This window comes from Quercus suber, unplaced genomic scaffold (genome assembly GCF_002906115.3).
Source record: "Quercus suber isolate HL8 unplaced genomic scaffold, Cork oak 2.0 scaffold_548, whole genome shotgun sequence".
Taxonomy (NCBI): Eukaryota; Viridiplantae; Streptophyta; class Magnoliopsida; order Fagales; family Fagaceae; genus Quercus; species Quercus suber.
Window position 1 is genome coordinate 167084 of NW_027069996.1, and position 24076 is coordinate 191159.

The window sequence follows — 24076 nt, forward strand, 5'->3', positions numbered from 1 at the left end:
CAGTTAGATTTTCAAAATATGTAATCATGTTAATTCTTTTAGTGGAAGTTGTAATCAATAGCTGCAACTAAGTTTATAATCAAACTTTGTCAAATTATTAAACCGATTCTTTCCCTATGCAAAAGGTGAAATAATACAATATTGGGTACATGGGTATGTATTCTGCCCTAAACTCCAAAGCTTATCTTAATGCTAATCTCAAGCCCTTAAATTCAATTTTTGGCTGTATCAATTTTTGATGTTTCTCAAAAAAAAAAAAAAAAAAAAAAAACTTTTACTTGATCGAGTTGCTAACTCACACAATGTGCACATTTTTTTTTACATAAAAGTGATACATGTATAATCAATAAAACAAATTTTGTTATTCTCAAAAATTCAAAGGTAAGGTAGGAAAAATATTCTTTCCTAAAATACATTTACTCACAAAATCTTGTGCATCATCAAAGTACACCATATATTAGCAATTATTCCCCAAAACAAAATTTCTTAAAATCCAGACTTCTCTCCCTATATCCAAAAAACATAAAGTGTATCTAAAAAAATTATAAATTGAAGAAAAGAAAATGAAACAAACTGTTTTAGAATCCAAAACCCAACAAAATAAACCACAATTAAAATGAAATTAAACCAATAAAAAATAGATTTTGTAATAATCAATTATTCATATAGTTGGTAGGTAAAATTGATTATATGCGATGTAGCACCCATGTCAAGAAGACAAACAATACAAGCTTTAGATAAAATGTTGCAAGATGTCAATGAATTTTGAGTTGCCATTTGGTGGTAAAGTAGTTGTATTTGGTGGTGATTTCTGTCAAGTCTTACATGTGGTTCCTAAAGCCACAAAACAAGAAAAATTTGATGCTAGCTTGGTCAAATCATATTTGTAGCCTATATTACAAAAAACATAAAATTGACCTAAAAATATGCGAGCAAAATTGGATCCAATGTTTTATGAATACTTATTACAAGTGGAAAATGGAACAGAACCCATAACTATTGCTGATAAAGTAAAACTTCCAGTTAGGATAATTATTCCTTACGTGGATGGTGTTACCTGCTTTGATAGATGCAGTATTTCTAAATATTAATGATTATCTAAAAAATTTAAACCTTATGATAAATCGGGCTATATTAACTAAAAATGATTGTGTTTAAACTATACAAAAAAAATGAAGGTCTTCAAAAAGATTTCTTAAACAGTTTAACACCAAATGGACTTCCCCTTTGTGAACTATTGCTTGAACCAAAGTGTCCTATCATGTTACTTCGAAACATTGATCATTCAGAAGGATTGTTCAATGGAACAAAATTAATTTATCGTGAATGTAAGCCAAATGTCATTGATGCATAAATTATGGCTAGTCGTTATAGTGGTAAAAGAGTATTTATACCAAGAATTCCATTTTTATCTACCAAAAATGAAAATTATCCCTTTCTTTCTTTTTCAAAATGACACTTTCCTATTCAATTAAAGTTTACTATGACAATAAATAAAGCTCAGGGACAAACTTTAGATTATTTAGGAATATATCTACCGACAAATATTTTGTCATAGACAACTTTTTTTTTTTTTTTTGTTGAGGAAAGTCAGAGACAACTTTATGTAGCTTTATCTAGAGCAAAAACTGCAGCTTTCTTCTTAGGCCAAATTTTGGTACAACTTCAAATGAAAATAGCTTTTAACATTTACTAGAGTCTAAATTCAACTTCTTTTATAGATTCTTTTGACTAAATTACCTATATCTTCATGTCAAGGACTCAAGAGATTATAAAATTCGACTAAATCATTCACTTAAAATTCCTACTAATGATTCTCCCAAAAAAAAAAAAATCCTACTAATAGTCTCAAAATTAATTTTGATGGAGCTATGTTTAAGAATGAAGACATGGCAGGTATTGGTGTGGTTATTAGAGATGATCGAAGATTGATTATTGCCTCAATATCCCAAAATATAGCTTTCCACACTCAGCTATTGAAGTTGAAATTATGGCAGCAGTGAGAGCATTAGAATTTGCTGGAATTGGGTATAGTTTCAGCCATCCTTGAAAGTGATTTGGAGGATCTTTTTAAATGGCCTCCTTTGGTCTTTTGTTAATTACAAGATGCAAAATTGTTTATAGAGTCTTTCCATAGTATTAGATTTTCTCATATTCACCGAGAGGGAAACTCTATAACTCACATGTGTTGTTGTTACTTAATAAAATATATTGCTTCATTCTTTAAAAAAAAAAAAAAAAAATTAGAGCAAACTATATTATTTGGGTGTGAAATTCAGTTGCGTGAGGATGCATTGTGCCATTCAAAGGCGTATTTTATCACCAACTCACTTGTCAAGCCAATTAAACCTAAATATTGGATTATTAACAATGAATATCAGTGCACAATCAATGAATGCAAGAACTGTCATTGAAGATGCATTACAGGATGAAATACCATTTAAGACACCAAAGTATAGGTTTATTTATTTATTTATTTATTTTTTTGAGAAGAATTATAGATTTGTTCCTTGTAACCAATTCCATAAATACATGGATTTTAGGCCCAAGTTGGTAAGAGTTGTAAAATTTAAATTCAAGACCTCCCTTTAATGTAATCTTTATTGACAAAAATATTACATTTAATGTGCTAGATGTCATTGCTCTCACCATAGATGTCCAACGGATCAACAACTTCCAAGCAATGATGGCCTACAATAACGATTCAGGAGTTCACTCTCATTAATCACTTGTATGATCTAACAATTGGTGTCTTCATGCCTTTTCATACGATTAATTTCATTTTAAATTTGATTTGCTCCAGTCTAATTAGTTTAAATAAACTACCAAAATAAAGAACAACCAAACAAATATTTTTAAATGATAATTGTAAACATGAGTTCACTATAATGGAAAAGAATAGAAGTATTATATAAATACTGATTACTATAACTGGTTTTACATGTCTCAACCTTAAGTCGATTGGTTTAACTACATACGTAGGATCAAATTATCACCAATGAATCAGCTATTATTTCAGAGCTTATCAATAGCAAACCTGTTATTATAGAAATGAGATTGAAAGTAGTTTCACATAATGGTAAAATCCTTCTAAACAAATATTTTTAAAGGATAATTGTAAACATGTGTTCACTATAATGGAAAAGAATATAAGTATTATATATAAATACTGATTACTATAACTAGTTTTATATGTCTTAACTTTAGGTCGATCAGTTTAACTATGTGGGATCAAATTATCACCAATGAATCAGCTATTATTTCAGAGCTTATCAATAGCAAACTTGTTATTATAGAAACGAGATTAAAAGTGGTTTTAAATAATGGTAAAATCTTTCCAAAAAGTTTTTATTTATAAACTAAAAGAACCTGTTTACTGAGACATTTATATTCATTATAGGTATCTCTCTCCACCAAGACATCTAGCTCTTTTATTATAAATCCAATTTTTTGTAAATTTTAAGTATCTTTTGGACTTTTTCCCTAATATTATAAATTCTTTAAATTTTTGTAGATTATTTCATCTTTTTACTTGGATAGTAATAAAATTTTATCAATGATTGATTCGAATGCTCTTTTTCATGATTAATGTTTGTGAATATTTTTATAACTTTAGTTAAGTAAGTGGCTTGAATAGAATGGAATGAGACAACCTTTGCTTGTTTTATGTAATTTTTTGTTACATAAGTGGTTTTCATACAATGGAATGAGACAATATTTGCTTGCTGCACATAGTGCTACTGATAATCACAAACATTTTTGTGCATATTTATAAGCTTCCACTGAGATTCTTAATCATTTTTATGTGCATATTTATAAACCTCTATTATTTTTTCTTTCCTATAAGGCTACTGAGAATGAAAATTTATTGGAAGATATCATTAGCAAAAACTCTGTCTCTCATCTTCATCCAATAACTCTATAATGCCACCAATGAAAAATTTCACCAAAATTTCTACTATACCAAGTTTGCTTAAAATGGTAAGATAATTTTTCTCTCTTATATAAATTTTGATTGAATAAAAAACCAATGAGTTAGAAAGATAAATATGGTAATCAATTAACGCAGCAAGTGAATATTTGGGTCAAGGCGTCAATCTCTATTATCAAGTTGGACCAGAAATTCTACTACATAGCATACAACAAGTGTAACAAAAGTACTAGTGTTTAGTACAATGAAACATTTAGATGTATATTTTGCAAAGAAGAGGTTGTGGGCCTTGTGGCTAAACCTTGGCATGTACACTGTCAAAGATGTAAATTCTCATTTTTAGTCATTAATTCCATAAAGAACTCCTGCTATTGAATTGTTCATTTATTACATTATTCAGTTTAGGTGTGGAGTTAAAGTTGACTTATGTGATAGTATTGGATCATCGGTAGCCACCTTATTTGGAAACAATGTAGAAAATTTATTACATTGCACAACAAAAACATTGATGCTAGAAACCACTGAGGTACAATACAAAGACGAATCAAAATCTACAAAGACACTTTATAATATTCATTTTATTTGCTTGCTAAATTTTTAAATACACAATTAAACAATTTTTAAAGCTCTTGTTTGAATTGTGTTTTATAATATATAAAAATTTCACATTCCTGCTCTAATGATGGTAGGATGAAATACAAAATTTAGAGAAAATCGTGAAGCTTCCTTCCGACCAAAAGTTCATTATTATCTTAAAGTTTCAGGCTGTGAAGTTCGTGATCAAAAAGCACAAAATAGATTGAGTATTGTTTACGTCCATGATTTCACCAAATGAAAGTGATCAATATATACTAGCTTTTATGATGAGAAGATGAATAGGTGTATCTTTTTGGAAACTTTACTAGATATCAAAAAAATCGAAATTTTGAAAATTATGGAAGACAAACATATATATTATTACTAAATTATGCATCAATTTGTCATCTTGTATTTTGTAAATCCAATATGTCTAAATTTGATAAACTCTTTTTTGAAGTGTCTTTTTGTACACCATATCCGCTCAACTTTAGAAGTTTGTGATTTTCATGCAATGTATTATAATCCAATATTATCATATTCTACTTAGTACTTTTCATATAGGGATTAGGGAAGAATTTAAACATTTGTTTTATATTATCCATTTTTTTAAAAGCATATAATAATTATAATATTTGTTTTGTATTTAGATTTTAATATTAAATAGAGATGTAGCATAAAAAATTATATTATTTGTCTAATATAGCAAATCAGACACGTGTGACCAAAACTAACGATTCCAAAAGGCTTTCGAGTTCAAGTTGGTGAATTATAAAAATCTCTATATTGAGGCTTTCAAGTTCAAGTTCTATGTGGTGCTCCATGTTCGTGAATCGTGATTCAAACTCTGCCTCTCCACGCATATTATACTTTCATAGACCACCAAAGAATTGTTGAACTAAAATAGTGACTTCAAGTCACGGTTTAGCATGGGTATCTTGAAATTGATGTTCTTGTGTTGGCTGCATATTTTTGTGTCCATATGATATGAGTACCATGACCCTGACTTAGTTATAAGAGCATTCACAGCAGTGAGGCAAAATTTTAGCTATTTAGCTACACCAAAAATCACTTTATCTATTATACCTGCATACTTGCTGCAGCAGTGGATCTATTTTAGCTTCTAACACAATAAAATAATATAAACATTACAATAAAATAATATAACTACTCTAATAAAATAATATATCACACCCCAAAAAAAATCAACAGCACCACCCACAACCCACTCTACCATCAGCCACAGTCACAACCACCATCACTACCACCCCCACCACCACCACCACCACCAGTCCACAGCAGAAAAAAAAAAAAAAAAAAAAAAAAAAAAAAAAAAAAAAAAAAAAAAAAAAAAAAAAACCCACCACGAGCAAGCACTCCGATCACCAACACAGCACAGCACACCACCAGTCCACAGCAAAAAAGAAAAAAAAAAAAAACTCAATCACAGCAAAGAGAAAAGAGAGATGGGTGCGGCAGCGGTGGCTTGCGGGAGCTGGGTCGGCGAGCTAGGTTGGTCGAGAGAGGTGAGAGTGACTGAGAGAGTGGGTCGGCGAGCTTGGACGGTGGGGCACGGATTGGGTCGGCGATGGGTCACGGATTGGGCGATGGGGCACGGAGTGGCCGGCCAGTGGCCGGCGAGCTGAGGAAGTGGCCGGCGATCTGAGGGATGAGGGAGTGGCCGGCTTGCTAGAGAGAAAAAAATTGAGGAAGAAGAAGAAAGAGAGAAGCCGGAGAGATAGAAATGGGAAAAGATTATTTAAATGAGAGATGAGAGAGGAATGTAATAAAAAAATAATTTTTTTTTTTTACCTGTGTGCTACAATACACATCTAAATATAGATGTGTACTGTAGCTGTGGAGCTAAATCTTTTAGATTTAGCTCCACTGCTGCGTGATGTTTTTTGTGATTTTAAACTAAAAATATAGCATTATACCTATATAGCACCACTGCTGTGAGTGCTCTAAGTGGAGTGGGCCTTGGGGATTTACGGTCTCCAATTATATTATATAATATACCCATTATTATTAGTTGGGCTTTCGTGTTGTCTCCGAAGTCCTAGTCTTGAGGTATAAGCCCATTAGTTTTGTAGTCTTGCAAATAATGCACCCGACCCAAAAAGATTGACCGTGTTGGTGAGAGTGTAGTTCTGGAGGGATTTCTCTTTGAGAAGTGTAATACAAAATACAAATCAAAGAAGTTCTCGCGCTCTCATCTTCTTCGTTTCTGAAAATTTCTCAGAGAGAGAGAGAGAGAGAGAGAGAGAGAGAGAGAGGAAAAGGAGGGTAGCATAAATAAATAAATAAAAAATGTCGCTAAGAGGGCTGAATCCAAACGCGGAGGTGCTGAACAAAACGGCAGCACTTCACATGAACATCAACGCCGCCAAAGGCTTGCAGGATGTCCTCAAGTCCAACCTCGGCCCCAAAAGCACCATCAAAATGTACATATACACATCTCTCTCTCTCTCTCTGATTCTCTCTGATTTTGTTGCAGGCTTGTTGGAGGAGCCGGTGATATCAAGCTTACTAAAGATGGCAACACTCTTTTGAAAGAAATGGTGACCTCTCTCTCTCTCTCTCTCTCTGTCTGTCTCGTAAACCCTGGATCTTTAAAAGTTTTTTTGTACAATACGCACAGCCTGTGTTACTCGCATTGCAATGCAACATTTTTTTTTTTTCTTTTTCTTTTAATATTTTAGTATTAATTAAGGTCTATGAAATTGAACTGTTTAGGGTTCCTAAAAAAAAGAAAAGAAAATTGTATTTAGTGTTAAGTGTTAACAACTGCTTCATTGGATGGAAAATTATGGAATAAGTTAGTGAGTAAGGCTTTGTTTGATGGCTTTAAAAAGTTTATATTTTATTTTATTATCAAAATATAGGCTCGGCTTGATTGTTCTTGGTATTTTTTTCACTATGTCATGTTTTTTTTTAATGTATTTTTTGAGCATTGGATCTCTATTATGGTCACAATGAGGTTTGTTGTGTCATCCAAGGAAATGCACCGATTTGTTTATGGTTATTTTTACTTACTATAGCAGCTTGAGTTTTCAAGTGCACGCGTGTGTGTTGCCATTGTTGGCTTTCAGCTGGTGTATATATATTTCTGTATGTGTTCCTTCTCCCATAATAGTGGGATGGAGGGTGAATTGGGTACATGTAACTTACTGATAAAAATAAAAAATAAAAGGGATATGATAGAGAGAATGATGTTAGATCAGATAGAATGGCAGAAAACAATATATGTGGCTGACTTAGATTGATTGATGAAGATCCATAGAGTCCACCCCAATTTGACTTAGTTGAGTTGATTTGGGTCAAGTCAAGGACAATAAAGTGAATAAACTATTGTAGACAAAGAAATATCTTAATGACTTTTGAGTGATTATAATTTGTCACTTCCTCATGAGCATTCAGATGCTAGCTAATGGGTGTATCTTTCTAAATAGTGTTTGATTGCTTGATATTTCACTAATGGTTGCAGCAAATACAAAACCCTACTGCAATCATGATTGCAAGGACAGCTGTTGCCCAAGATGACATCAGTGGTGATGGCACGACTTCCACTGTGATCTTTATTGGCGAGCTTATGAAACAATCAGAACGATGCATTGATGAAGGTCAGTGGTGAATGAATTGATACTGACTGTGTTAAAATGTGGGATTCTACTGGGCCTTTTAACGCTTGAACTTGTGCTAAAATCATCTTTAATTACATTCAGTAAATGTAATCAGGATTTTACTAGCTCAAGTGTGTCTTTATGTCTACATTGCCTCCTAGCTCAACTGGAAATGAATTTGTGTTGCCAGGTTTTCCCAAAGACTCCCCCCTCCGTGTTTGGTGGTTGAGACTTATGGATCATTGTAATCTTAGAACTTAGCCATGTTGTTCATCAAGCATATTCTCTGCATACTTGGTGCAGTCCTTTTAGTTCTATAAAATTTATTATTTATTATTGCTTATCAAAAAAAATATATTTATACTCATGAGACTTATGCTTGTTCCAGGAATGCATCCCCGTGTCTTGGTTGATGGTTTTGAGATTGCAAAAAGATCAACTCTCCAATTTCTTGAAAAGTTTAAAACCCCTGTTGTTATGGGTAATGAGCCTGACAAAGAGATTCTGAAAATGGTAGCAAGGACAACACTCAGAACAAAAGTAACCCGTAATCTCTCTTTTAAATTTTCCATTAGAAGCACAAGCTGGAGTAATTTACCAATGGTTTTTAGATCAAATGGCACCTCCTGCCCATATAATTTAGTTGGAGGATAAGGTCATGGTTTTTGGATCATATGAGTTCTGTTTTTGGTAAATTACTTAATGGGTTAATGAGTTGTATTAACCTATCCCCAAAAAAATTCTATGATTTGACTCTGACATTTTTTTCTGTCTGCAGTTGTATGAAGCACTTGCAGATCAATTGACAGACATAGTTGTTAATGCGGTGCGTTTTGTGCCGTGAAATTTATTTATGAATACATGAGTTTTCATAAAGCTATTCAAGCTCCTCCTTTAAATTTATTTTAGTGGCTTATGCAGTTAACAGTTTGTGGTTGACCTTTACATATTGGTTTTAGTAAACTGTGGTTTCTGTATGACAGGTGTTATGCATTCGCAAGCCTGAGGAAGGCATTGATTTGTTTATGGTGGAGATAATGCACATGCGGCATAAATTTGATGTAGACACGCGCTTGGTATGTTCTATCTTTCATAACATTGGTTTGGGACCTTCTCTTTTTTCATGAATATAATATAAATTAGTTCTATGGAAAAAAAAAGGGTTCTAAGTTCTGAATTTTTGTATTTTATCAACTCTAATACATATGCAAGATCTATTGCTTGGTAGCCTTCCTTGTGCACTTGTTTTCAACATCAATTGGAGATAACCTGCGGCTTTCAAAATTTTTTGGTTTTTTTTTTTTTTTTTTCTTCACCCTATGGCATACAAGATTTACAAAATTTGACCTACAACAACATTTGGTAATGCAGAGCCAATAAACCTTAAAATTAGATTCATAGGTGCTTTGTTAAGAATAGGTGATTTGTTACGAATAGACATATACTTAGCTATGCTTAGATATTCACAGACATATATATAACATTACTTCAAGAGTAAACTATGCTTTCAATTTTGTAAATAATAACACTAAATCAAGCATAACTGAATGTGAGTTGTTGTAGAATATTTTAAGAAAAATTTTTGGAATATTTTAATGTGATATGTAAAGTTTTTTAAAGCCTCACTTATTTAACTATTGTCGTATTTTTAAACAAATAAGACAGTCAAAATAAGGTCATCCAACATAATCTCAGTGATCATTTACCACTTCTTTAAGTAAATGTAAAATGTAATATATATATATATATATATATATATATANCAGCACCGTGCCAAGTATATTGCCCATCACATTCTTCTCTATATGCATCACATCAAGATTGTGTCGCAACTTGTGATCCTTCCAATAAGGCAAGTTGAAAAATATACTTTTCTTCTTCCAACCACACTGGTTTGCCTTACCTTTCTTTCTTTTGTGTAAAGAAGTTGACATTTCTTCCCCAAACAACGTCTAATTAAACTTTCAGTATCCACAAGTATGTCTGATGCAACTGGTGCCACAGGAGCCACTCGTATATCAGTAGATCCATCAAATAACGTATCTTCGTCCCGAAATTCGTGGTCACTATCCAACCATCGCCTATGTCCCATGTAACAGAATTTGTGACCATGTTTTAAATATCGAGAATTGGTCTCCGAGGCACAACAAGGACACGCAAACTTACCCTTCGTACTCCAACTTGACACATCTGGGTATGCAGGAAAATCAAGTACGGTCCACATCAATACCGCATGCAATTGGAATACATTTTTTGAAGATGTATTAAACGCTTTTACTCTAACATCCCATAATTCCCTCAGTTCTTCTACTAAGGGTTACAAGTATACATCTATCACAATCCTTGATGATGTAGGACTAGAAATAAGTAATGATAGAATCAAGGATGACCGTTTCATGCACAGCCTAAATGGGAGATTGTAAGGGACTAGCATGACAAGCCAAGTGCTGTGAGTAGTACTCATAATTCCAAAGGGGTTGAACTTATCCGCAGCTAATCCAAGTCTGACATTACGAGGCTCAGATGAGAACTGTAAATGCTTGTTGTCAAACATTTTCCATGCATCCAAGTCAGCAGGATACCGCATTACCCTGTCATCTGTACGACCATTAATATGCCATTTCATAGAACTAGCCAGGTCGTGTGATAAAAACAGTCGCTGCAATCTTGGCTTTAAAGGGAATCATCGTAGGATCTTTGCAGCTTTCTTCTTTCCCTTACTGGGTGAGGCATTATTACCTGTAATGGATGCCTCATTTGTTTTCTAGCTCGAAACTTTGCAACAAGAACACGCCTCGAGATTAACATTCTCCTTCCAAAATAGCATACAATTATTGGGACAAGCGTGGATCTTCTCATAATCCAAACCCAAATATATCTTCTTAGCCTCATAATGGTCCTTTGGCAACTTAGCATTTGAAGGAAGCATATCCATCAGGACTTGAAGCAACATAGTAAATGACTTATTCGTCCAACCACAAAGAGTCTTCAACTGGAATGGCACAACGATGGCTGAGAATATGCTAAATTTCGTACAACCAACATATAAAGGTTTGTCCACATCACCTATCATTTTGTAAAACTTTTGTGCACCATCATTCGGATCTTCAGCCAATTGTTGCGCAGTTTCACCTTCTCCCGTTGGTTCGACTATCATTTCATGCGTGGGGCACAAATCATGCAACATCCCACGGAAGTCACTGTATTGTTCATGGGAGTCTTACGCATGACTACTCCCACATTTGGGGGCCGTTGGCGCAGCTGCCGATTCCCCATGAAATCTCCAATATGTGTAACTTCCAAGCATCCCGTTACTCCACAGATGGGCCTGTGCCACCTCAGGTGGTACTAAATTCAAGTTTACACATTTGGTACAAGGACATAAGATCTTTCCACTATGTGCATTCTTAGTTGCAAATTCCACAAAGCTAAGTATACCTTCAATATATTCCCTGTCACCCTTCCTCTTCTTCATCCAACTTTTATGGTATACAAGATTTACAAAATTTGACCTACAACAACATTTGGTAATGCAGAGCCAATAAACCTTAAAATTAGATTCATAGGTGCTTTGTTAAGAATAGGTGATTTGTTACGAATAGACATATACTTAGCTATGCTTAGATATTCACAGACATATATATAACATTACTTCAAGAGTAAACTATGCTTTCAATTTTGTAAATAATAACACTAAATCAAGCATAACTGAATGTGAGTTGTTGTAGAATATTTTAAGAAAAATTTTTGGAATATTTTAATGTGATATGTAAAGTTTTTTAAAGCCTCACTTATTATAACTATTGTCGTATTTTTAAACAAATAAGACAGTCAAAATAAGGTCATCCAAACATAATCTCAGTGATCATTTACCACTTCTTTAAGTAAATGTAAAATGTAATATATATATATATATATATATATATATATATCCAACAATCTTTAACTTTAACTAGGACATAGCAGTGTTTTAAAAAACACAGCTATAGGTCTCCTCTGTTTGCAATAGTTATAGGTCTCCTTTGTTTGTAATAAGAACTTATTACAACTAAACCTATAGTTGCATTTTTAAAAACGCAGCTACAGGTATATTGTTTTAGCTGCATTTATAAGAAACGCAGCTATAGGGTAGCTATAGCTAGCTAGCTAAATTAGGGCATACTCTTTATTTTTTGTAATCATATATTACACAGAGGTACATTTCCCACAAAGCGAGTAATGAAAAGAAAGCTACCTTATCTTTAGCAAGCAGTGGAATATGAAGAAGAATCACAAGTGGCTCAGTGTCTTCCTACCTGAAACCCCCATTAAGAAGCAAAAATAAAGAAGTACAGTAAGATGTAGAAGATTGGACCACATGTACACAATGTAGTACAATCATGTACACTAAATCAGGATGTAGAAGAAAGCTAAATATTGTATTATACAGCTTATATGAGTATTTTTTTTATTTTTTTTTATTTTAGTAAACAATATGAAATGTGGACTATTTATCTTGGACTACATCATTACTATATATATATATACATGCACAATGACATTAGGCTAAAAAATAGTAACATTCATAGGTGTATTTTTATGACGCATAAAAGATAAAAAAGGGAAACTATAGTCCTAGGCTGACCAAGTCGTTAGCTTGCGATTCAGTCAAATCGCGAGGCCAAGTTGCCAAACCACTCTATTTGAGAAAAACTAACTTTTTGCATTCCAAACACACAGCAGTATAAATACCCTTTATACCCACAAATTGTAGAGAGCTTTCAGAGAGAATTTTGAGAGAGAAACTTTAAAGAAAAACAAGATTAGCTCATCCACAATTTTCATTATCTCCAAATTCCTTTACTCTCACCCTCTCCATTGTTACATCCTTGAGAGGTACATTACTCAAATCCTTTTCTCACCATACCCATATCTGTGAAAAAGTTATTTGGTACTTGGGAAGCAGTTAGGAAGGGACAAATTGATATTGGTTGATGCTATGAGCTATAGTGAAATCTGGTAAGCTAAAGAAGACAAATGTTCGACGTAACCTCGTTGGAGCAAGAAGTTTGGAGGGCTTAGGTACACTAGGTAGATTAGGCTTGGAGGGTTTTCTACTGTTCATGTATCCCAACTTCATTCTTTAGTGGATTATTGACCGCTTGGAGGGCGGTGAAGAGGTTTTATGCCGAGCACTTCGGTTTTCTCTTCGATAATACATCGCTGTGTTGTTCTTGTGTTTGCATCTCTCTTCCCTTAATCTTTACAATTTAATTTCTGCTGTGGTTGTGATTTTATTTGGTTTAGATTGGTTTATCAATTCTGTTTTAGCTTATGTTCATATTCCACGCATACATTGTTTGATTATAAGCTTGAATTAGTAATTTGTAAATTGGTGGTCTAAACGTTTAATGGTATTTTACACAAATTTTGAACATTCACTCTATAATCTAATCTATATGTATCTCCACCAATTAAGAGCACTTGTACAAATTAAGCAATTTATCAAATCAAGAATATCTCCATTAGTCCATCAATACTTCCAATTTCAACATCTAATTAACATAACAAGAATTCCGACTTTGACCAAATTAATGTATGGTGGACATATAATGCATATTTATATGATAGAATAATATTTTATTAATGTTAAACTCTTGGAAGTAAGAATAAATAAAAGAGAGGGAGTGCGATTACTCCATACCTAATTATCAGCTTATTTAATCCGCTTGTAGTTCAGATAAATTTCTAAGGCATGAGCAATCTTGTGCCAATCCTCTCCAATTTCCGATTGACATCTTCTAATTATGTTGGGACATTATGCAATTCTGAAAGATCTTAGAGCTGGGAGACAAAGCTTCCCCTTCGATAGAGAAGGCAATTTGGGGCAATTCAAAATTGTAAGTAGTCTAAGAGATAAGAGATTCGAGATTCACCAACCACTCTGGCAATGCTGTCAAGTTAGGACAACTCTGAATAATAAGGATTTATAAAGATTTTGTAGAGCGTTTAATCCAATCGGGTATAGCCACCAACTGTGGTAATCCAATAAAGTATAATAATCGAAGGCTTGTTAGGAAATCATCTTGATTGTCTTCCATTTCAGTTAGATCAAGCTTTTCACAATTCTTAATAACCAAAGCATCTAACGTGGTACATAATTTTTGGGTAGGAAGCAAAGAGATCAGACCCCCACAATTTTCAATATGCAAGAAACGAAGGCTTGTATAGACTTGCATCGTTTCAACTAAAGATTCTAAATTGCCACAATTTGATAATTTCAAAAGTCGTAGGGAATTAGGGCACCCAGATAGAGACTTCAGTTTGGTTGTCAACATAAAATATTTGAGTTTGATTAGGTACCTTATATCTTTTGGCAATTCTTCTAATTTTTCGCATCCACAAAGAGCAAAAGTTTGCAAATTTTGAAGCTTGCAAATGGAGTTTGGGAGTTTCTGAATTCTACAATTTCTACGCAAATCCAACAGCCTTAAATGCTTCATGGTACCAATGGAGTTGGGTAACACCTCAAAACTTGAGTCACTTAAATCTAGAACTCGCAAGTATCAAAATTTTGAGAGACATAAATCAACAAAGGATTTAGAAGAAGGTCCAACTCCTTCCACCACAGAAAGAATGGTTCGTAAACTCTTTGATTTTTGTAAACATTTTAAAACATTTTCATTCTGCCAAGTATTGTCAGTATATGACAAATGCCAAACCTTTTTAGAGATGTTTTGGATATGACAATTTATAATTAAGCACTCACTTTAGGCTGATGATAGTGCTAGGTCATGTGCAAGATCATGCATTTTGAATTCTTGAACGTAACCTAAATCAATATGATATTCAAGGAAACATCTTGAATAGAGCTCATCTATATATTGCTTGCCAATATCTTCCATCTTTTGATTTTCATCTAGTGATTGGAGAAGCCCATTTGCCATCCAATATCCATTTAAAATAAAAGTATCGAATTCATAATCTTTCAGAAAAAGTGAAAGAAAAGCAAAACATTGTTTTAAGTAAGATGGCATCTGATTGTAACTTAATAGCAAGACTGACAAAATATCCCCTCATTTTTTGTTCAAAATCCACATTTCATTATCTCTTACAAATAGCCAATCACGTTCATCAAGCTTTGAATATAGTAGGCTTCCTAACGATTTCACTGCCAAGGGAATCCCTTTGCATTTCTTCACAATCGCATCCCCAATTTCCACGAGGTTTGTGTGCTGCCGCTCTTTTCCTTCATCAAATGCCCATTTTATAAATAGTGACAGACACTCTTGATGTAAAAGACCTTCCAAGTTGTATGGGGACATGGTGCCCATCATGGAAGCAATTCTTGGGCTGCGTGTAGTCACAGTAATCTTACTTCCATTGGCACCCCACAACAACAAATTCCTCAACTCAATCCATTTTCCCCTGTCCTCGTTCCATACGTCGTCCAAGACAAGAAAGAATTTCTTGCCATCCAAATTATTTCGAAGTAGCACTTGCAACTGCTCTTCATACAAATCGCTACAATTTTCACTAGTTATTGATTTGATAATTTTTACCAGTAGTTGTTTAAAAACGAATTCGTCAGACACGCACACCCAACACTTTAACTCAAAATGCTCTATCACTCTTTCATAATTAAACACCAATTTAGCTAAAGCAGTCTTGCCAAGACCTCCAATCCCAACTATAGGAACAACAGAGATGGATTGACCATCACTAGGATCCATTAGATGCTCTACAATTTTGTCTTTGTCTAGGTCTCTTCCTATCACATCCGAAGCCTGGACAAGGAGTAACTCATCTCCCTTCCACACACCACATGCCTATCATCCGACCGTGGAGAGAGATGAAACTTAGCCCTATCGGCTGCAACCTCATCTAAACGTGCTCTAATTTCTTTGACTTCGTGAGCCATCTTGGTTCGGAATATAAGTGGATTCGAGGAAGAAAAGAAACGGCGTACCTTCCTGGTGGTGCTCCCCTGCACTTCCACCACTTGCTTTCGCAGCGCTTCGCACTCGAAGTCATCAAGGACATCTTGAGCATCATAAAACACTTCTTTGAGTTGCCTAAGCCAGACGGTGAGCTCCTGGTTATGAAACTGCTGTTGTTCTGCATCCAACAACACAACTTTGACGTTAGATAGGGTGTTTTCAAGTCTTCTCAGATCGCTTTCCACACCCCATACCAAGCAAGCTTCTTGGAAAGCCGGGGACACTAATTCCCCAAGCAATCCGGTTGCGATGTTAAACACAAATGTCTCTGCTACCATTTTTAGAGAGAGAGATTGAAATGTGCAACAGAATGAGAGAGAGAGAGAGAGAGAGAGAGAGAGAGAGAGAGGATTACGAAAGTCTAGGGATTTCAGATCGAGGGGGAATCTTGCCTTTACATTTACGTAATAGCTCCAAGTGGACCACTTTATTTTACTTTTATGGCATGTTTGGATGTTTAAAAAAGGATGGAGAGTAGAGTAGAGGGAGGGAGAGTAATGCAATTACCTTGTTTGGAAGTTTTTTAAAGAATGAGGGGGAGGGGTTTAGAGGAGTTTGGAGGGGTTTGGAGGGGTTTGGACTCCCTCTAGCCCCCCAATTTTAATTCCCCCAAATTGGAGAGATTTGGAGGGGGAGTAGAGTACATAAACTATTGACCAAGTAAATTACCTAATTTACCCTTATTATATTAACAAAATTACACAAGGGGAAGGGCTAATTACTCCCTTTCCTCTTACTAATTTTAAAAATATCCAAATAAGGTAGAAGTGAATCATTCTCCTCTACTCTCCTCCCCACTACTCCCCTTCCCTCTACTTCCCTCTACTCTCCTCCCTCTCTAAACTTCCAAACAAGCCATTAGTCTGCTTTCAGCTGCCAACTTTTCATCATGTTGACTGGTTGATTATTTTTGGGGGGAAAAAAATGTTGACCCGTTGATATTATCGAACACATGGTGCTATGCCTTTTTTTTTTTTTTTTTGGCTAAACACATCGTGGCATGGTGCTGTGCCATGCAAGAACACCATCCTAGAAAATGCATTTCTTTTCTTGTATGTGATTATTGTGCATAATCTTGATTGATTTTGCTTGAATTGAAATTCCTTGGATGGGGGATAATTGGTGATCACTTCTTGCCCGTATTCAACTCAGTTCTAAATACTATTGTCATCCTCGGTAAGTTTGCACTTATTCTATTGGCATTGTTTAAATTAAGCACTCGGTGGGTGCTACGTTGCTTAAATTCGCATTATTGGACTTCAATTATGTACTACATCAAACCTTTTACTTCAGTCGTGAGAATTATTTTCCAAACCAAAAAGTTCTTGTCTTAACTTTCAATCTGAATGTAAAAATTGTTGTATGAATTTTAATTGTCTGTTTCCTGCTACAAAAGGCAAAATCTTTCCTTATTGTTGCTCTAAAATGCAAGAAATGTAGCTTGTAAGTGATGATTGGCACTCAGATCACTTGGAAGCTTCTGACCTATTGCTGTTTTAATGTCAAATCTTGCCATCTGAATCAATTTGTTCAATAAAATATCTGTGAATTCAATACTTGTTATAGTGAACTGCACTAAATCAAAATTGACTAATGCTAATGAACCCTTTTTCCCCCTATAGATCAGGGCTAACTGAGACAAAGGAAAAATGCTCAAAGTCAGTTTTTAGTCGGGATGGGCTAACAGGATGGAACTTCTGTTATATTTCTTATTGTTTGTTTTTAGACCCCTTAAAACACAACCGGATTAACCTAGTTAATTAGCCAAGTTATTACATAGTCCAAATTTCAGATCTAGGTTAACACAATCATATAATCATATCAATGTAAAGTGCGGAATATAAAGAACACAAAGATATGATCACCTAGGAAAACCAAACGGGTAAAAAAACCTGGGGAGGATTTAACCTAGCTATACTCAAAGTAAACTTGAATCCACTAATGAAAGAATCGAAGTTAGACCACTAACATCCTATTGCTACCCACCAGTAGAAAACTTACTGACACGACCACGTGCAAACTTCGAGACCGCAGACTCCTTTTTTCTTGGATTCTCCAGCAAGTACAAGCACTCTCGCTTGCGTATCTTTAAGCTTTTTAGTGCAGCAACTGTATGATCATCAAGCTCTCAAAGAAATCTCATTCTTGATAATACTAAGCATGTGTGAAGGCAACCACTTCTTAGATCTCACGAGATTCACACACACAACAAATAGAGCAACCTTTTAAGAGCCTTTGGGTACAAAACCCTAAATACAAAAAGAGGCACACACGGCACTTTAATTTCTCTAAAAGTTTTCAAAAACGTTTTAGGGTTTCCCTTATATATATGAGTATTTTACTTGAACCCCAAGATGTTTAAGCAGAGTTTGGGCTGAACTGAAATTCTGCAAAAAAAAATAAATCTGCACGTGATTCAATCGATCGAGCCTTGCATATTTAGTCCAATAAATTCTGCAATCAATCGATTCCAATTTTACAAATAAACATACTTTGAGCAAGCCTAAACCTAAACTCAATGTTTTGATCATGGTTGCCAACATAATACAAATTGAAGTTTTAATACATTAGTTCACAAAGTCTTAGAACCTAACACTTATATTACTCTGGGGATCTTGGGTAACTGTTAGCAAGCGCAACCTTGAAGAATCAGTTGTAAGTGACAGATTCGACAAAGACAAAAATACTTTTAGTTCATCTAGTATTTTCTCATACTTCCCTTAGCATTTAGTAGGGCTCTAGGTGCGTCACTGGGCGCTTTGAAGAAATGACAACTGGGTTTCAATTAATTGAATGACAATTAGGCGTGCATGTGTTTGCATAATCACTATAAATATGGGCTCTACTTGGCTGAGTAATTGTTAAACTGAAAGTACTAAATTGATTTACGCAACCTAGTATACCTTGTTTGATGTCCATCTAAAGCTTCTTAGTAAAATTTTGTAAAATGATCCAATTCCATGGCTTCTGCTAGAGAGTTCTTCTTCAAAGTAACCACCATGTTCTTAATTGGGTGTATTAATTATTATCTTCAGGTCCAGTAGCTCCTGCAGAGCGAACCTTCAAAATGAGAACACCATATGTCGAAGTCATATATATGGTGATAAACGACATCAACCTCGGATCTAATCCTATTAAGAGTTGAGGTTTTAGGCCTGGTCTAGAGTTATGTGTGTGTAATAAAAAAATTTGGAAAAGTGAATTTTACTAGATCTAATCCTAATAAGTTAAAAAGAAACAAACATTTAATAAGTTTCAGAAAATAAATAAAAGGAAAATTATTTTGGCCTTTGGTGGCGCACATCTCCTTTTTATTTTTGCCTTATGCGACGGACTTTGATGTGCAAAACATTGGTGGCTATGTATGCCTTTTGCGCCTATTTGGAACGATGTGAGGAAAGGGCAAAGCAGGTGCTAACCCAAATTCAAGCAATTTCGTGTCTTGTATGTGTTGCGTGAAAGAGATAAGTATACTCAAAGAGATAACAAATAATGATTTTAACTAAAACCCTAAAAATCATAGCATGCTTGCAATACACAAAAACAATGTAATTGACTAATGAAGAAAAAATTATTATAGAAAAGAAGCCATATCACAGTACGAGCAATTGAATGAACTAGCTTTTAGTCCCCTCAACTAGCACAACAAGATTATGAGAATGGTTCATGGATTTGGAAATGCTTACCACTCTATGATGATAATAAATATGAATCATTATATACTAAATGTCACAAGTTAAAATCCCATTATATAATATATTTATAAAAAAAATAAAAATAAAAAAGGAATTAAAAGCTTTTGGCATTTACAAGCTCTTATTTTGATTAAAGTTCTGAACTCAATTATGATTTTTGTATTCATCGTATTCGAATTCAAATTCGGGTCCTATATATAAAATTGAATTTGGATTAAAAAAAAAAAAAAAAGCCTCATGGTATCAATATTTTTCATCAATCACTTAACGATAGAAAATTCGAATTCAAATTCGGGTCCTATATATAAAATTGAATTTGGATTAAAAAAAAAAAAAAAAGCCTCATGGTATCAATATTTTTCATCAATCACTTAACGATAGAAACTATTTTAAATTTTTGACACAAACACATTACTAAAAGGTTGAGGATTGAAATGACATATTTGAAATGTTATGAATCAAATTGACACAGTGTAAATGCTAAGGACTAAAAATGTAATTTATCTAAAATTCAATTTGGATTAAAAAATCTTGTCTAATATGAGCCCGGCTTGTTGATAGGCCTAAATTGCTATGTACGTGTAATAGCTTTTGCATTTTGAACAAAAACAATGGCGACCTAAGAAAGGAACACATCCATTTGGGCCTAAGAAACCATGGGCTCAGACAAGGATTATTAGTTGTAGAATGCTTCCTTTCAAACTTATTGAAAATGTATACATTCTGATTATAAAAAGGTGTAAATGCATTTTTGGTCTTTACATTTTAGGGTCATTTCTATTTTAGTTCCTACATTTTTATTTTACCACTTTTAGTCCCTAAAATGAAAAACACGTTCCATTTTAGTTCTTACCATCACTTACTAAATGGAAATATCCTATGTGGCAAATGGAGTGTATTGTTGGCACAGTAAATGATGAGGTATCCATTAAAATAATATTTAAAATGCCACATCAACATCCACATGTCCGTTAAAATAAATTTATCAATTTTAAAAATTAAAAAAAGTACCAAAAAAAAAAAACATAATTAAATCTATCAATATTACTTTATCAATTTCTATTAAACTTTCTAGGCAACCAAACACAACATAAAAGTTATTAAATCTTAAAATCTCAAACAAAATCTCCAAGCTCTCTCTATGAAAATCTCAAGCTCTCTCTCCAAGCTATCTCTTTCTACAAAAGTCTCCAAGCTCAAGGTGAAGGTAGAGGTGATTGGAGGTGGATTTTGGGTGAAGGTGGAGGTGACTAAAGGTGGTTTCAGTTGAAGGGGCTGACTAAAGGTGAGCTCTCTCTTTCTAAATTCGTGGTTGAAATCCCAACTCTCTCTCTCTCTCTCTCTCTCTCCAAATTCATGGTCGGAAACCCAGCTTTCTCTCTCTCTAAACCTTAGCCAAAAAACCCAACTCTCTCTAGCCAAAAACTCAGCGTTCTCTCTCTAAACCCATGGCCAAAAACCCAACTCTCTCTCTCTCTAAATCCATGGTTATTTGTGGTTTCAGATCTTGGGTTTTGTTCATCGATTTGGGATTTGAGTTTTGCAACAGCACTAATAGAAGTTAACCGAAGGACTTATATTGCTCATTTTGAAAACTTAAGGGACCAATTGCGCTCAATCGAAACTTGAGGGACCAATTGTGCACATAGAGTAAATTTCAGGGACTAATAATGTAGTTTCGCCTTAAATCAACTTGGTTTAATTCTCAAAGAAAAAAAAAAAAAAAGCTTAGCTTAATTTTCCTAAAATTGTCAACGGGTCTAAATAGTAAATATATATAAACCTAACACTATTGTATTGCAGTAGGACTCAAGTGAATTGAATGCTTGCGAGTTGTGAGATGGATGTGAAGAATTTAGTGGGTTTTTAGGTGTTGGTATCACTAATAAAAAAATATTGAGAGAGAGAGAGAGAGAGAGAGAGAGAGCTAAACTTAACAAAGTAAAATATACTACTAAATGTACATTAATATAATAAATTTAAATTCCTTAAACAATATTGGTCTCACTCAAAAGCTATCATCCACCCATTTGATCCTACTATTGGAGTGGATTTTGTAATGAAAATTTTAATATTAAAATATTATACTAATCTTTCCAATTTTTCTTTCTGCCCCAAGAGTGATGTCTCATTTTATATTAAATAAGTATATTTGTATAAATTTTTTGTTATTGGCTTATTTTGTATAAAATAAGTTGAATATAATAATTTTTAAAAGTGAAGTTTCAAAAATGTAAACATAAACTAATGCAAAAAGTATTTTGGATTTTAATTAAGTTTAAAAAATCAAGACCTGAATAAGATCCAAGTACCTGTTGAACACTTGGATACCAAGACAAGAAGCAAATGAAAGTTGTTGAAAGGAAGCAATAAAGTCCAAAAGAGAAAAAGAAAAAGCAAAAACTTTGTAAATTTTGTCAAATTAATTGTACTTATTTGTAGAAGAAAAATTAATTGTACTTGAAAGTCTCAATTTTAGCAAATCTAGAGAGTAAATAATAAAAAAAAAAAAATTACACCTCATTCTAAATATACCTATTCTGAACCCAAAAAAACCCTAGAAACATAGGTGTAAATACTGAAATTAAAAAAAAAAAAAAAAAAGTCTAAAGTATTAAAAAAAAGTTATGAAGTTGTTATTTTGGTGGGTGAGGAGGCTGGTCATTCACTACAATTTTGGTAAGAAAGTAATAATCAAATTTAGCTAGGTATATGCTTTACAGGACCATACTCTACTTGCCTTAAGTTACATGTTGAAACCCTTATATCATCTATCATATGTGCCTCACTTATTCCTATTCCATGTGACTATGTTGGTCTCACTACATTGAATTGAAATCCCACTTGGACTTGGAGAAGCTGAGTGTTTTCCATGCGTTACAAATAAAAAGGACAATTCAGTAATTTCAAATCACGCATTTGTATGAATCGGAATCAACTGGTCTCATTTCTCTCATACTTTAAAATCTAATTAAGAGAGATAAAAGTGATCCAAATAAAACATTTGCTTAAGATAAGCCTATTTCTTCACAAAAACATCCATCTTTTTTCTTATCTTGTTTCCTTTGTTTTGTTATGTGTGTTAAAATTATTCCACTAAAGATTAAAAAAAAAATTATTGTCTTGCGTGTAATGAAAATAAGAAGTTAATGCAGTAAAAAGCCTACATTTTATCAACATGCAAAAGAGAGAAATTTAACTGAAACGTGATTTTATTATTTGATTTTTATTTGTGCCATAAATATTTTTATGTGGGCCACCCATGTAAGAACAATAGGCCCAATGACGAGCTAAAAGAAATGAAAAGTTAGGTGCGATATTAATTAGCAGTCTTCTTATCCTAACATATTAAACTAAAAAATGAAAAGAAAAAGAGTATGTTAAAGATAAGTCTTATATATTTTTATTTTATTTTTAGAAGATTAGACTTACAAATTGATATGTTACAAATTAGATAAGTAATTTGACACTCATTTGAATATTCAATGCCATATTAGCTTGTAACTTAAGGTTTTGTAATAAAATTATATTATTTTTTGTATTAAAAAAAAAAAAGAAAAGAATTCCAAATACCTACCGTACATAAGCCTATATTCATAGGATCTAATAGTTACTTTAGAAGCTGTAAAACATTAGTGTAACATCATTATATATATATATATATATATAGATTTAGCGTACATTTTGAAATTTTAAGAGAAAGTAAATAAAGGATTGAGAATTGAGAGGGTAAAGAAGGAATTCTTCTAGAGGCACAAAAGAATTCACAAAATTTTGAGGCATCTATAATATGAACCATTAAAAAGTTCAAATTGAAAATTATTGTGGGTGAGGTGGTTTGTTTGTTTCGTTTGTTTTGTTTTTTTTTTTTTTTTTTTTTTTTTTTGGGAGAATAAGGTGGTATGTTAGTATAGGAATTATATGGGATTGTTAAAAATTTTTGTTCTATTTCTACCTTTGATTGGTAAAGAAGATTTAATTTGGTTCCAAAAAATACAAAAGAAACTTTTAAATTTTGGTGGCCCACACATTCCAATTTTGAAGAGTGATTTACTCACTCCTCTTAAATGAAAAATGAATCCTTATTGTATTATGTATCACATTATTATTGGTCTTACTTCTGGTGATTATGCTGGTCTTACTGCATTGAATTGAGGTATCACTTGGAGAATCTTATTTATTATCTTATGTTACAAATGGAAAGGAGAATTTGGTAATTTCAAATATCATGCATCTATATGAATCAACACCTCTCATCTCTCTCAAACTTCA

At 33.4% G+C, this 24076-nt stretch overlaps 1 protein-coding gene across 1 annotated transcript; it reads left to right on the top strand.

Moving 5' to 3' along the window:
• The first annotated feature begins 6639 nt into the window (after positions 1 to 6639).
• Positions 6640 to 9257, top strand: LOC112002879 (T-complex protein 1 subunit zeta 1). The gene is made up of 6 exons (XM_065764268.1): positions 6640 to 6918; positions 7005 to 7068; positions 7995 to 8130; positions 8519 to 8670; positions 8909 to 8956; positions 9114 to 9257. The coding sequence occupies exons 1-6, from the start codon at positions 6818 to 6820 to the stop codon at positions 9255 to 9257; spliced, it is 645 nt and encodes a 214-aa protein (XP_065620340.1). The 5' UTR covers positions 6640 to 6817.
• The last annotated feature ends 14819 nt before the right edge of the window (positions 9258 to 24076 follow it).

Excerpts from the sequence above, each read along its gene's own strand:
- LOC112002879 (XM_065764268.1), top strand. The coding sequence starts at position 6,818 with ATGTCGCTAAGAGGGCTGAATCCAAACGCGGAGGTGCTGAACAAAACG. Across the intron at positions 6,919-7,004 it reads GGCTTGCAGGATGTCCTCAA|GCTTGTTGGAGGAGCCGGTG; the intron begins GTCCAACCTCGG and ends ATTTTGTTGCAG. Across the intron at positions 7,069-7,994 it reads ACACTCTTTTGAAAGAAATG|CAAATACAAAACCCTACTGC; the intron begins GTGACCTCTCTC and ends TAATGGTTGCAG.